Source organism: Ursus maritimus, unplaced genomic scaffold (assembly GCF_017311325.1).
Source record: "Ursus maritimus isolate PB19 unplaced genomic scaffold, ASM1731132v1 scaffold_9, whole genome shotgun sequence".
In the NCBI taxonomy this organism is placed as follows: domain Eukaryota; kingdom Metazoa; phylum Chordata; class Mammalia; order Carnivora; family Ursidae; genus Ursus; species Ursus maritimus.
The window spans coordinates 45,017,489-45,029,697 of record NW_024427107.1 but is presented as its reverse complement, the minus strand read 5'-3'; the positions used below and the strand labels follow the sequence as shown (position 1 = coordinate 45,029,697).

The 12,209-nt window shown below is 33.9% G+C and overlaps 1 protein-coding gene across 1 annotated transcript in view; it reads left to right on the top strand.

The window, feature by feature from the left end:
• Window positions 1-12,209, top strand: part of RNF19A (ring finger protein 19A, RBR E3 ubiquitin protein ligase) — a 52,893-nt gene that overhangs the window by 34,015 nt on the left and 6,669 nt on the right. The window contains exons 3-7 of the mRNA XM_040625725.1: window positions 1,264-1,472; window positions 5,770-5,914; window positions 6,791-6,953; window positions 10,527-10,641; window positions 11,146-11,307. Of these exons, the coding sequence (XP_040481659.1) occupies window positions 1,264-1,472; window positions 5,770-5,914; window positions 6,791-6,953; window positions 10,527-10,641; window positions 11,146-11,307 (794 nt within the window). The remainder of the gene's footprint in view (window positions 1-1,263; window positions 1,473-5,769; window positions 5,915-6,790; window positions 6,954-10,526; window positions 10,642-11,145; window positions 11,308-12,209) is intronic.

Here is a 12,209-nt window from a genome sequence, read left to right as displayed (position 1 = left end):
TATATTTAGTTATATACCATTTTATCACAATACATTAGTGTATTCACCACCACGGGGTACTGAACCATTCCATCACAACAAAGATGCTTCCTATTGTTCTTTTATAAATCCATCCACCTCTCTCACACTCTGTCGCGTTCCCAATCCCATCCCTAATCCCTGGCCATCTCTAATCTGTTTCCATTTCTAAAATTTTGTCATTTCAAAAATGTTCTATAAATGGGATCGTACAGTATATAACTTTGAAATTGACTTTTTTCACTGAGCATAATTCCTCAGAGATTTATCAGAGTTAAGTGTATCAGTAGTTTTCTTTTTGTTGTTGAGTAGTATTCCATATAGATGTACCATAGTTTAACCATTCACCTAGTGAAGAATAACATCTAGACTATTTCTAGTTTTTGGCTGTTACAAATAAAGCTGCTGTAAGCACTTGTATATGTGTTTGCACATAAGTTTTCATTGCTCTGGAATAAATGTCCAAGTGTGCCCAGAATTTATTTTAAGTAAGAAATTATTGAAGTGCCAAAATATTAACTCAGAGAATAGGTATTAGGGCTAGTCATGAATCTACTGTTCTTAGTCTTTTAATCTGAAGTGGAAAAAACAGTTTTCTAATTGAGAAGATCAAGTTCGTGTACTTTTTAGAAGGAGATTGGCACCAAGGAGCACTTTTACTATGCATCTTAGAAACATTAACATGAGAATTTATGCATAAATACAAGATAATCACAAAACTTATGAATTATCACAGTTTGCCATTAACTGATAGGTGCAGCTGATTCACAGTCATATTTTAGGTACTAAATTAATTTAATTTTAAAAGTAACAAGTAATTATAAAAATCAGAAATGTATGAATATATAAAGAAGAGAATTAGAACTCTAGTACCTGCAAAAATACTGTTAAGATTTTTGGTGTATTTCCTTCTAGTTTTTTCTGTGTGCATATAATACTAATTTAATATTTTACAAAAGTGGGATTAGATTAACTATACAGTTTGGCATCTTAGTTAAAAATTGAAAATTAAAAGTTAAAAATTGAACTTTAAAAATGTTTTTAACCACTTAAATGTCTTCATTTGTGAATTGTTCATTTTTTCCCCCATTTTTATATTGATGAGATAGTGTTAGGGTTTATGACTTACTTGCTCGTGTATAAATAGAAAACTTTTTCAGGAATAGCATTTAAGTTGGGTAATTGTTTTACTTAATATCTCTTCTTTTATGTCCCATTTTAAATAATTTTTCTTATTCTTCAAAGATATGCTGTGATAGCATTTGGATGTGCTAGCTGTCCAAAATTAACTTGTGGGCGAGAAGGCTGTGGAACAGAGTTTTGCTACCACTGTAAACAGATTTGGCACCCCAATCAGACCTGTGATGCTGCTCGACAAGAGAGAGCCCAGAGTTTACGTCTGAGAACTATACGTTCTTCATCCATTAGTTATAGTCAGGAGTCTGGAGCAGCAGGTATTTATGTCTAACTTTTTCTAATAAAATATTTGACACAAACAGAGCACTATAGCTATCTTAATAAAAAAAAATGCAGTATTCAAATAGTTCCTGTTACTACCTTTCCTCCCTTCAGTTTTCAGAAGTGTTTTATGTGTTGTTAGTATTTCTGTCCCAGAAGCACTCATTCTTTACTGTGGAAGAAAATGGTACTGAAGTTGGAAAGATTTTATTGAAAAAAAAGAAAAAAAGAAGTGCCATGGTTATTTATATAACTGATAACTGAGGATGGTGTGAAACTGTTGTTCATAAAGGTATATTATAGCAAAGCTTAGCAAAGACTTTTAAAAATCCTCTTTTATTTACAGATGTCTCATCTAATTCCAGGATCAAGGATTCATAATCATACCTTAGTGGGACACTAAGAATTTTGTGTCTTTGGCTAGGAAGTTTTAAATTACCTGGGGATCCGTATATGAACAATGTATGCATCTCCTAAATCTCAAAAATTAAAAAAAAAAAATGTGAACCTCTTAATCTTCTTTGAATAAAAATCGAAAAAAATTAATATTTCCCATTTCTAGAATTTCATTTATTGGGATTTCAGTCATTTTTAGAAAAATACTCTTCTCACTGATTGTAAAATGGAAAAACTTGGAAAATACAGAAACTTGTCAAGAAAATAATTTACATTCCTACTAGCAGTGTATTGATATAGTCATGTACTTTATGTTAAAGTCAAATTTAAATAAACTTTAAATTCAACATTTAATACTTCATACACTGTACACAGATTTTCATGCTTATTTGCTCATTGACTTGTTTCTGTTTCCTTTCCTGAAGATTTGGGGTGGAACTTAAAGGTATTAATAATAATTTGTAGGTATGGTTCCAGAAGTAATTCAGAGAAGACCTGATATTACCCTCTGTGGTCAGCTCTAGCCATGGAATGGTCCACTTGGAAATGATATCCCTCTTCTCTAAGTGTGGGCATGGGTATTGATTGATTGGTTACAGGACGTACCTATTGAGTAAGAGCCTGGACTCTGGAATCAGTCTGTCTGGATTTGAATTCTAGCTTTTCCACTAATTCTGTGTGACCCTGAGCAAGTTATCTCGTCTGTAAAACGAAGATCCTAATAATACTTATGTCTGTAAGGTTGAAACATTTCCTGACACATAGTAAGCGCTCTGGCTATTTGAGGTAGAGAAACCAGTCACTTGCTAGAGATTTGCGTTTTTTATTAATTTAAAAAAAACATCATGATTTAGTCATCCAAATGAATGTTGATCTTTCTCACTGTATTCACTGTGGGAGATTTTATGTTTATTTCAGCAGCACTACCCTGGAATGCTTTATTGGTTATAATCTTTAGATCCCAATACAGCCACTTAAATTATCTTCTTAATGTCAATTTGATTTCTGGAAGTGACCAGAAGTTCTTTTGGAGCTAAGTCTAACAACTAGAATATCACACCAAGTTGAGTCACTGGTTTGGGGTGGATCCAAAGTAAGATGTGACTATATGATCATGAGAGTGATTTTTTTTTTTATATTAAGTAGCTTTGAAAGTAATTATGAAAGAAAAACTTCCCAAATGATTTGAGCCGAATAGTAGCATTGTTAGAATAAATATAGCCTCCCAAGGTGATTATTTTTAAAACTTCGTTTGGAATTTTTCCATGTTCAAAAATCTTAAAATTCTGGAAATTTAAAGAACATGCATTTTTACCCCCAGTGCTCTAAAAATCAAAACTCTCAGGACAAATGTTTATGTGATAGTTTCTTTTGATGAATCTATAAAAAACTTGAACTTGGCTACTCATTCACTTGGGGGGAAAAAAGAGGAAAGGGAACTACCATCTAAAATGGTTTTATTAATTACTGTTATTCCAGATATCCTGGTATTTTTTTTATCTCCTGTTATCATGATACATTGAAAAAGTGGCTGTGCTTTTAATAATTGCTTGACATAATGATAATACTTAATTGGCTCTTTCTGATCAGTCAGCTGAAGACAAATAAGTGTGCTTAATCATCTGGTACATTAAATAATTTATATTATAAAATTATCTTTAAACTGTAACAGTATTACATCTACATCAGACACTTTCTTATAGCTACTAGGAAGTTTAATGCACTTGGAGTTAACATTTTAAATGAACTACATATTTTTCATTTTTGTTACTATATTTTCCCCCTTTATTAAAAATATATTTAATTGGCTTTTGACTCCCATCTCTGTCTCCTACTACTACCACCCCAAGAGATAACCACTATTAACATTTTGTTGTAAGTCCTTACGGGTAATATGGTGGGGATGGGAAAGTTTTTAAACAAATTTTGAGAACCGTATATTGTTTTGTAACCTGTTGTTGTTTTTTTTCCCTTAACATGACAATAACCCATATTTTAACAGTAAATAGAAATATAATGATCAAAAAAAAAAAAAGCTTTGCCAAATGCACCTTAAATCAAAATGGGAAACTTTTTTTAATATAAAATGGCTGTGGATTAATTGATTTTCGGGGAAGGGATCATCAATTGACCATCTAATCAGTAAAACAACTCTATTTAGGATTTTTGCATTTGAGGGCCCCTGGGTGGCTCATTCGTTAAGCATCTGCCTTCAGCTCAGGTCATGGTCCCAGGGTCCTGGGATCAAGCCCCGCATTGGGCTCCCTGCTTGGCGGGAAGCCTGCTTCTCCCTCTCCCGCTCCTCCTGCTTGTGTTCCCTCTCTCACTGTCTCTCTCTGTAAAATAAATAAAATCTTAAAAAAAAAAAAAAAAGGATTTTTGCATTTGAGAATATTTTGAGAGAGATAATGTGCACAGTAAATTTCTCATTTAAGATACAAAGACAAAACAGCCTTTTGTAGATAAATAAGTACACAGAGTGGAAATATGCAGGTACAGATCTATAAAGAGACATCAAAAATACATTGCTTATGGTATTCTCCAACATGTAATCTTAGCATATTAAAAGGCTGTTTTTTGTTTTAGAACCGCAAGAATGAGTGGAGAGGTCACCTTTCATTTTGTTCTGAAGACTGCATGTATCAGAGCCAAAGTCGAATCTCTCTACTCCCACTGCTAATTGAGAGATTTACTACTTGAGTATACTCTAGAATGAGGAAGTTTATCAAGATAGTATTAGCATTTCTTTAATTTGATGTACTAGACATTATATCTGCTGTAAAAGCCAGCTTTTTTTTAATTCATGCTCCAGTGTTAAAAAATTTTTAATGCAGACTTTGTTTTTTGGATCATTTAAATCATGACTTATGAATATTTTTAATTTTTATATTCTAGTATTTATCATTTATCTTGGTCTGGCTGCATAGAGTTATCAGTTTGCTCAAAATTGTTTGAAATTGTTAAAATACTAGTTGTGAGCATTGACCAGTTCTTAAGTTAAAAAACAGCTTTGGCCCTAAAAGAGGCACTAAGGAAACCTGAATTCACTGATAAAGCACAGGTAAAATTTCTTAGAAAGGAAAATATAATGTAGTTTAATGCTTATCATGTAAGAAAATGGAACAAGTACTTGAATTCAGCAGCTAGTACTACACCTATCTTTTCTTAACTGAGTGTAATTGGAAAATATAGCTGGCTACTAATAATAGTAAAATAGTTACTGGTTGCTATTAAATAGATGCCAAGGTTCAAAGTAGTTGTATAATTTGGGATAGCTTTTATTCTATGTCAGTGATTCTGAAAGTTATGTACCATTTGATTTTAACTTGGCACTTTTGTGCATTGTAACCATATTATTATACAAGAAGGGTACAGCAACAGCATTTGAATAAATGATTTTTAAAAAGACAAAGATAACTATTCTCTAGTATAAAGAATATTTACATTATAATAAAGCAGAGATGGTTAGAAAAGTTCTAGAATATCAAGGGCCACCAGAAAAGACAGTTATGGGGTTGGAACAAAGACAAACTTTATGTAGTTTGCAGTTTGCCTAGGGCTGTCCTTGATTCTCCTTTCTCTTTTTATTATTTTGTTACTCTTTGGTCTCATTGTTCTACTGTGTTTGAAAATGTTTACAATTTGAAAATTTAACGTAAAAAATGTTCCTTTTCTCAGAAAGGAAGAAAAATACTTTCTAAAAAAGTTGTATAGATGTTCTCCGTAGCATTTCTTTGGAAAAAATACTTTATGTACTAAAAATTCCTGGCTAAAGCTATAGTTCAGAAACTATATACGTTAAGATTTTTTGGCATTGCTGTAATTGATTATCTACTAGAAATTGTTATTTTTAGACCAGTTTTATGTAATAAACAGGTCTCTCTATTTTCCTAATAGCTGATGATATAAAGCCATGTCCACGATGTGCTGCTTATATAATAAAGATGAATGATGGGAGCTGTAATCACATGACATGTGCTGTCTGTGGTTGTGAGTTTTGTTGGTTATGTATGAAAGAAATCTCAGATTTACATTATCTAAGGTAAGTTTATAGAAGGAGCTATTTAGTCTATGCCATACCATCCTGAATGTGCCCAATCTTGTCTGATACTGGAAGCTAAGCAGGGCTGGGCCTGTTTAGTACTTGGAGGATTGGGGGGAGGGAGAAAGAGCTATTTATATCTAAATATTTTATATTGTAAGATAATTGGAGACCGTATTAAGGATTTTTAAACTTGGTGCTTATAAGATACTGAGAGGGATGTGTTTTATTCTAGTTACATACATCAGGTAGTGTGATACATAAATTCGTGATGTATCTTTGGAAAAAAAATTTTTAAACAAGAATAAAATGTGTGTTTTAAAAAATTTTAAAAGGAACCAAATTATTGTGCTAGTCATTTGGGCTTAATTAGTCAAAAATAGGAAGCATAGATTTCTTCTTTTTTTGTTTGTTTTGTTAAACTAGAAGCCAGAATTTTATACCCCCTTGTAATTATGCTAGGTCATAAATATTTCCATTTAATTTTCTTAAATATAAACTCCCTCATTTAGTCCACAGACTGAGTTTAATATAATCAGATAATTGTATGCCTAAAAATAAGCATGTTTTGCATTAATTTCCTCTTCAAAAACTAACCTAACATTTTCAGGATAATGAAGGACTAGGGATAAATATTTAACCTGAATTCTAGTTATCAGTTTCCTTTTAAAATAACTGATGGTGGTTCTTACATTGATTTTTTTTGGCTTTTATCATTAAAAGCCAAATTCAGAATTCAAAGAAAAAAAAAACACCTCATTTCTGAATATGAGAATTCTTTTAGAGTCATTTAATGTCATTAATGACTTCAGTGTATTACAGTCATTTGTTGATGTTATGCTTTGTAACAGTTACAGTTATAATTTTTTCCATTAGTCCATCAGGATGTACTTTTTGGGGGAAGAAACCCTGGAGCCGAAAAAAGAAGATACTGTGGCAGCTGGGAACACTTGTTGGTGCTCCCGTTGGAATTGCTTTAATAGCTGGCATTGCTATTCCTGCAATGATTATTGGCATTCCTGTATATGTGGGCCGTAAGGTAAAATGCTTAATTCCTTATTAGTTCATTATCTTATTCTAAACCTTCAGGTTTAAGACTCATGATTTTCATTTTTTTAAAATTTGTTTTAAAAGAGCATTTTTAGTATCTTCAGTATAAAACTATTTTATTTTTTCATAAGATAAATTTTCAGTGTTGGGCAAACTTGTATGTATGCATAAAAAGTAGACTTGCTTTAAAATTACCTGAATCTGAAAACTTTAGTACATTTTCTTTCTAACTTGAAGTATAAAGTATTGAAGGATACACCTGGTATTTTTCTCATGGTATATCCTTGTAAAGTTAGGTCTAAAAAAAGCTCATAGCTAAATAACACATGCCCTCAAGGCAAAGAATAATTAGCTAGTTCCTGAATTATTTTGAACTTTCGTTCAAAGGTTTTATTTTCCTAGATTACTGCTATTAGTAAATAGGCTGTTCTGTAGATTTTAACAGTCTTGTGTAAGTCCAAACACCAATAATTACCACTGGCCTATGAGTGATGAATTATACTTCATTAGCTAAGCAATAATTCTTTTTTGAAAGGTTAAAGGGATAATTCATGAAGTGGCTAAGAGGTCTGCTGCTGTCTACATTAATGGAATCTCAGAATTGAGAAGTAACTTCAAAAATTATTTAAGGGGCACCTGGGTGGCTCAGTTGGTTGGGCATCCAACTCTTGGTTTTGGCTCAGGTCATGATCTCATGCGTCCTCAGATCAAGCCCAGCAGCAGGCTCTGTGCTCTGTGGGAAGTCTGCTTGATTCCCTCCCTCTACCCCTCCTCCCAACTCACGTCACACACTCTCTCATTTTCTCTAAAATAAACCTTAAAAAAAAAAAATTATCTAATCGTAACCCTGAACTCAAGCAGAATAAAGTACAGGAATTAAAAGAAATAACATTTGATGAACCCTTACTGTGTGGTAGGTGTTTTACGCACTTTGACTCATTTTAACCTCATAGAAATTTATGTGTTAGAATGTTGAGGTTTGGGAAAGTTTATGTAATTTATTTTCAGTTATACAGAAAGAAACAGAGTTAGGATTTAAAACACATTCTTTATGTGAGATCCCTGATCATTTCTCTAGCCATTTGGGCACTTTAGTGATGGGGACATCACGAACTCCTGAAGCAGCCCATTCTGTTGCCACCTGTCTATAATTGTTAGGTTGAGTCAGAGTCTGTTTCCCTTTAATTGTTTCATTAAGTTCTGGTTATAATTTTTGGGACTAAACTCAAGAGGAGGCTGATCCTCTTCCATATAACAGCCCCATTTTTTAATATTCAACATCTATTACTTTTATAATCAGAAAAATAACAGTACATACTATTTTTTAAAAATTAGCTTTAGGATCAAGGATAAACATGGATACTTTTGACCTAAATGTTTATTTGAGAAGGTTTTAATTAACTAAATTTGTTTAAGGTCCCAAACATGGTAGCTGATTATATAATCTTTCATGTAGTTATCCAAAGCAAGGCTTTGCTAAAAATAAAATAGATACTTAGAAGTAGAAGGGAAGGAGAGACTGTTGTACTGCACACACCTACAAATAATTTATAGAGGAGAGATTATTTACCTCATTGTTCATGTCTTAGGTGCAATTACAAGTTTCCTTTTTTCAAACATACACCCAAAGGCTTACAAGTTGATGAATTAGTTTTCCATTGGAACAGTGTTCTCTGTGGTGTTTAAGGATACAAAGCAGCCCAGGAAAACCCGTTAAGTTGATGAAGTACCTAAAAGCTTAGTCTTTATTTACAATAACAAATAGAAATGTGGCACAAAGCAGTAGAACAGAAAAAATTAAGTTGGACCAGAAATAGAATGATATGATCACTGTAATTGAACATTGGTGCTTAAGGATACAAAACTTTCTGGAAGATTCGTGTCTACTCTGTCAGTTTTTTAGCTTTGGCTTTTCTCTGCTTCATTGCTACATTTTTCAGGAATGGTAGTGGGGAGAGGAGCGAGAATTAGCTGCGGTACTGAGGGATAATGAAGGATGCCTTGCTCCGGAGAGTCTGCCAGCTCTGCCTGCATGGACTATCTAGGGAAGCATAGAGGCCCGTTCCCTAGGAGTGAACAGTCAGTGCTGGCAGGATTCTGACTAGGAAATACGAATGCTTCTTGTCCCATGCATGCTTCGCCCACCTCCCCACCCCAGCTTTCTCACTTTCATATATCCCATAAGAGTCATTGTACTTTATAGCCTTCAAGATAACCACATAATAATAATTCTGTTAAACCTCACCTGTAACATTGTTCAAAAGTCAAGTATTTTATTTTAGAGACTAACTGTACACTTTTAAAAAAATCTTAGTTGTTTATTTATTTGTCAGCACAAGCAGGGAGAGCTGCAGGCGGAGCAGGCAGAGGGAGAAGCAGGCTCCCCGCTGAGCAAGGAGCCAGATGTGGGGCTCTATCCCAGCACCCTGGGATCATGACCTACGCTGAAGGCAGACGCTTCACCAACTGAGCCACCCAGGTGTCCCACCTGTATGCTTTTGAGGGCTGTTTCGAATATGTCTTGAAACAGAAGGGACGTGTACTTTATTAGCGTTAGCACTTGCAAACCATGAGACCAAAGATACTGGGCTGTCTTGAAGTTGATACATCTCACAAGCCACTTTCAGTGTGGTATTAAATTCTGTTTATTAACACCTATTCTGTACAAAGATGCTAAGTAGATCTAACTCATGTCCTCTGGCAGCATTCTTCTTTTTTCCTCTTTCCACTTTTTACTTTGAGCTATAAATGAGACCCCAGGATTCTAAGTCATTTGATAATATTTTCCTTTATAAAAAAGGATCCAAGAAAAAAAAATTGACTTATTTAGTGATGTTTGCCTATTAGTACTGCTTGTTAAGGTCAATTAAAAAAAAAAAAATGTGGCTTCTAGTCTCCCCTAGAAGAGCCAACTTTTATCATTTAGGGATACTTATTTATTTATTTTAAAGATTTTATTTATTTATTTGAGAGAGAGAGAGATGGAGAGTACAAGCGGGGAGGAGAGGGAGCACAAGAGGGGAGGAGAGGGAGAAGCAGGCTCCCCCCTGAGCAAGGAGCCCAAAGTGGGGCTCAAACCCAGGACCCTGGGACCATGACCTGAGCCAAAGGCAGATGCTTAACCAGCTGAGCCACCCAGGTGCTCCTAGGGATGCTTATTTAGAAAAGTGGGATGCTAAATTTCTTAGAAGTAATCCTATTAGTCAAACATCCAATCCATGTCTATGTTGAAAATAATATTCTTAATTCCTTTTTCTTTGCTCAAAACATGATTTTACTATTCTTGAATAAGAGTATACATTTGCTCAAGACTGTTTAAAAGTAAACACAAAGTAAAATCTATTAAATTACTGTCTTATTTAAGCAAATTATTAATAAGGAGTAGATCATGTGTAAGAATATGGTTTAAGAACAAAACGGTCATCTTGAATTAGGACACTTAAGTGAATGAAATTATAAAAGAAATCACTAAATTACTAGCAAAAGTAGGACTATTTCATTTAAATTAAATATGTAATGTGTTTTTCTTTAAACCCGCACCCATTTTTATTTTTAATTCAAGATTCACAATCGATATGAAGGCAAAGACGTTTCAAAGCACAAACGGAATTTGGCTATAACAGGTGGTGTAACATTGTCTGTAATAGTATCTCCAGTTGTAGCTGCAGTAACTGTAGGTAAGAAAATGCTTTAAAAATTGATTACCTCAAATTTTATAAAATTTAAGTTTTGTGGAAGGACTTTTTAAGACAAAGCATTATATTGTGGAAGATAAGAGAGTTACTTTTTTATTTATTTAAGGACAATTTAAGCTGAGCCTATAGAAAGCCTTTCATTGAGTAACTGTATTGGTTAAAAGTATTATAGACTCAAGAGCCTAGAGTTAGGATAATTGGTAAATTCTTATAGGCTGATACCCACCCTCACTCCATATGGTTTAGAGCCTTGACACTTAAAAACAAAAAGGCTTGCTTTTTTTTTTTTCTCCTCATGTGTGTCACCTGAAAGTTTGGAAGTTTTAAATTTGTGTCCCTTAACAGTTAGGTAAATCTACTTTGGGCAAGGGTTGAAGAACAACAGCACTTTTCTCCCGTACACTTTCTCTTGAAAAGGCTTTCTAAGAACTCATGTTTCTGTGATTTATTTTTTAACTTATAATTAATAATTTAATTCCTCTTTAGGTATTGGTGTTCCTATTATGTTAGCCTATGTCTATGGCGTTGTTCCAATTTCTCTCTGTCGAAGTGGAGGTTGTGGAGTCTCAGCAGGCAATGGAAAAGGAGTCAGGATTGAATTTGATGATGAAAATGATATAAATGTTGGTGGAACTAACACAGCTGTAGGTAAGTCTTTTAAGCAAAGGAAGAAGATGTACTTATTAATAGTTTGTTAGGGAAATAGATAACATGCAAATTAGAATTTCCATTGCCCTCCTTCACTAGGCCTAATAGCATTCATCCTGATGTACATCAGTGAAATGAATTACCTGGGAAAGGTGAATGGATGAAAGAGGGTGAAAGAGTTCTGGGTACCTAACCTACACTAGAAATGTAATGTCTTAGAAATTCCAGACTTTGAATCTTAAATTTTGCCTGAAACAATACAAATTGGTAAGAACAGGGTATTCATAAAAGAAGAAATACAGATGGCCAGTGAATAGAGAATATCTTTAACCCAATGTTATTCAAAGAAATATGAATTAGAACAATACCTGGAGAATGAAAAGGCCCTCATAGAAATTTTTATAGAAATTTGTTTTCAGGAAATAATTAGGCAGATGTGCAGAGATAATGTCCACTTTCTTACCTCCCATTCTCTCTTGAACCCACTCTAATCAGATTTGGTCCCTGCCACACCAGAGTTTTATCTCCACCACTCCACCAAAGCAGAGTCACAAGTGACCTCCGTGTTACCAGATATAATGGTCAGCTCTTGGTTTTCATCTTAATATAACAATTCATCTGACATGGTGGACCATGCTCTCCTCCTTGAAACATTTTCTTTTCTTTTCTTCTGAGAAACCATTTCTCATATCGTATCTCCTAGCCATTCCTTCTCAGTCTTCATCTACACTCATTCCCTGGGGCATCTCACCTATTAAATATGTCGACTGACCACTCGTAAATTTGAATCTAGGCTAGAACTCTCCTCTGAACTTCACATTTGTACAGCTAACTCTCCTCGTTAATCTACACTTCAATGTCTAACAAGAATTTCAAGGTTAACTTGTTTGTAACCAAACTCT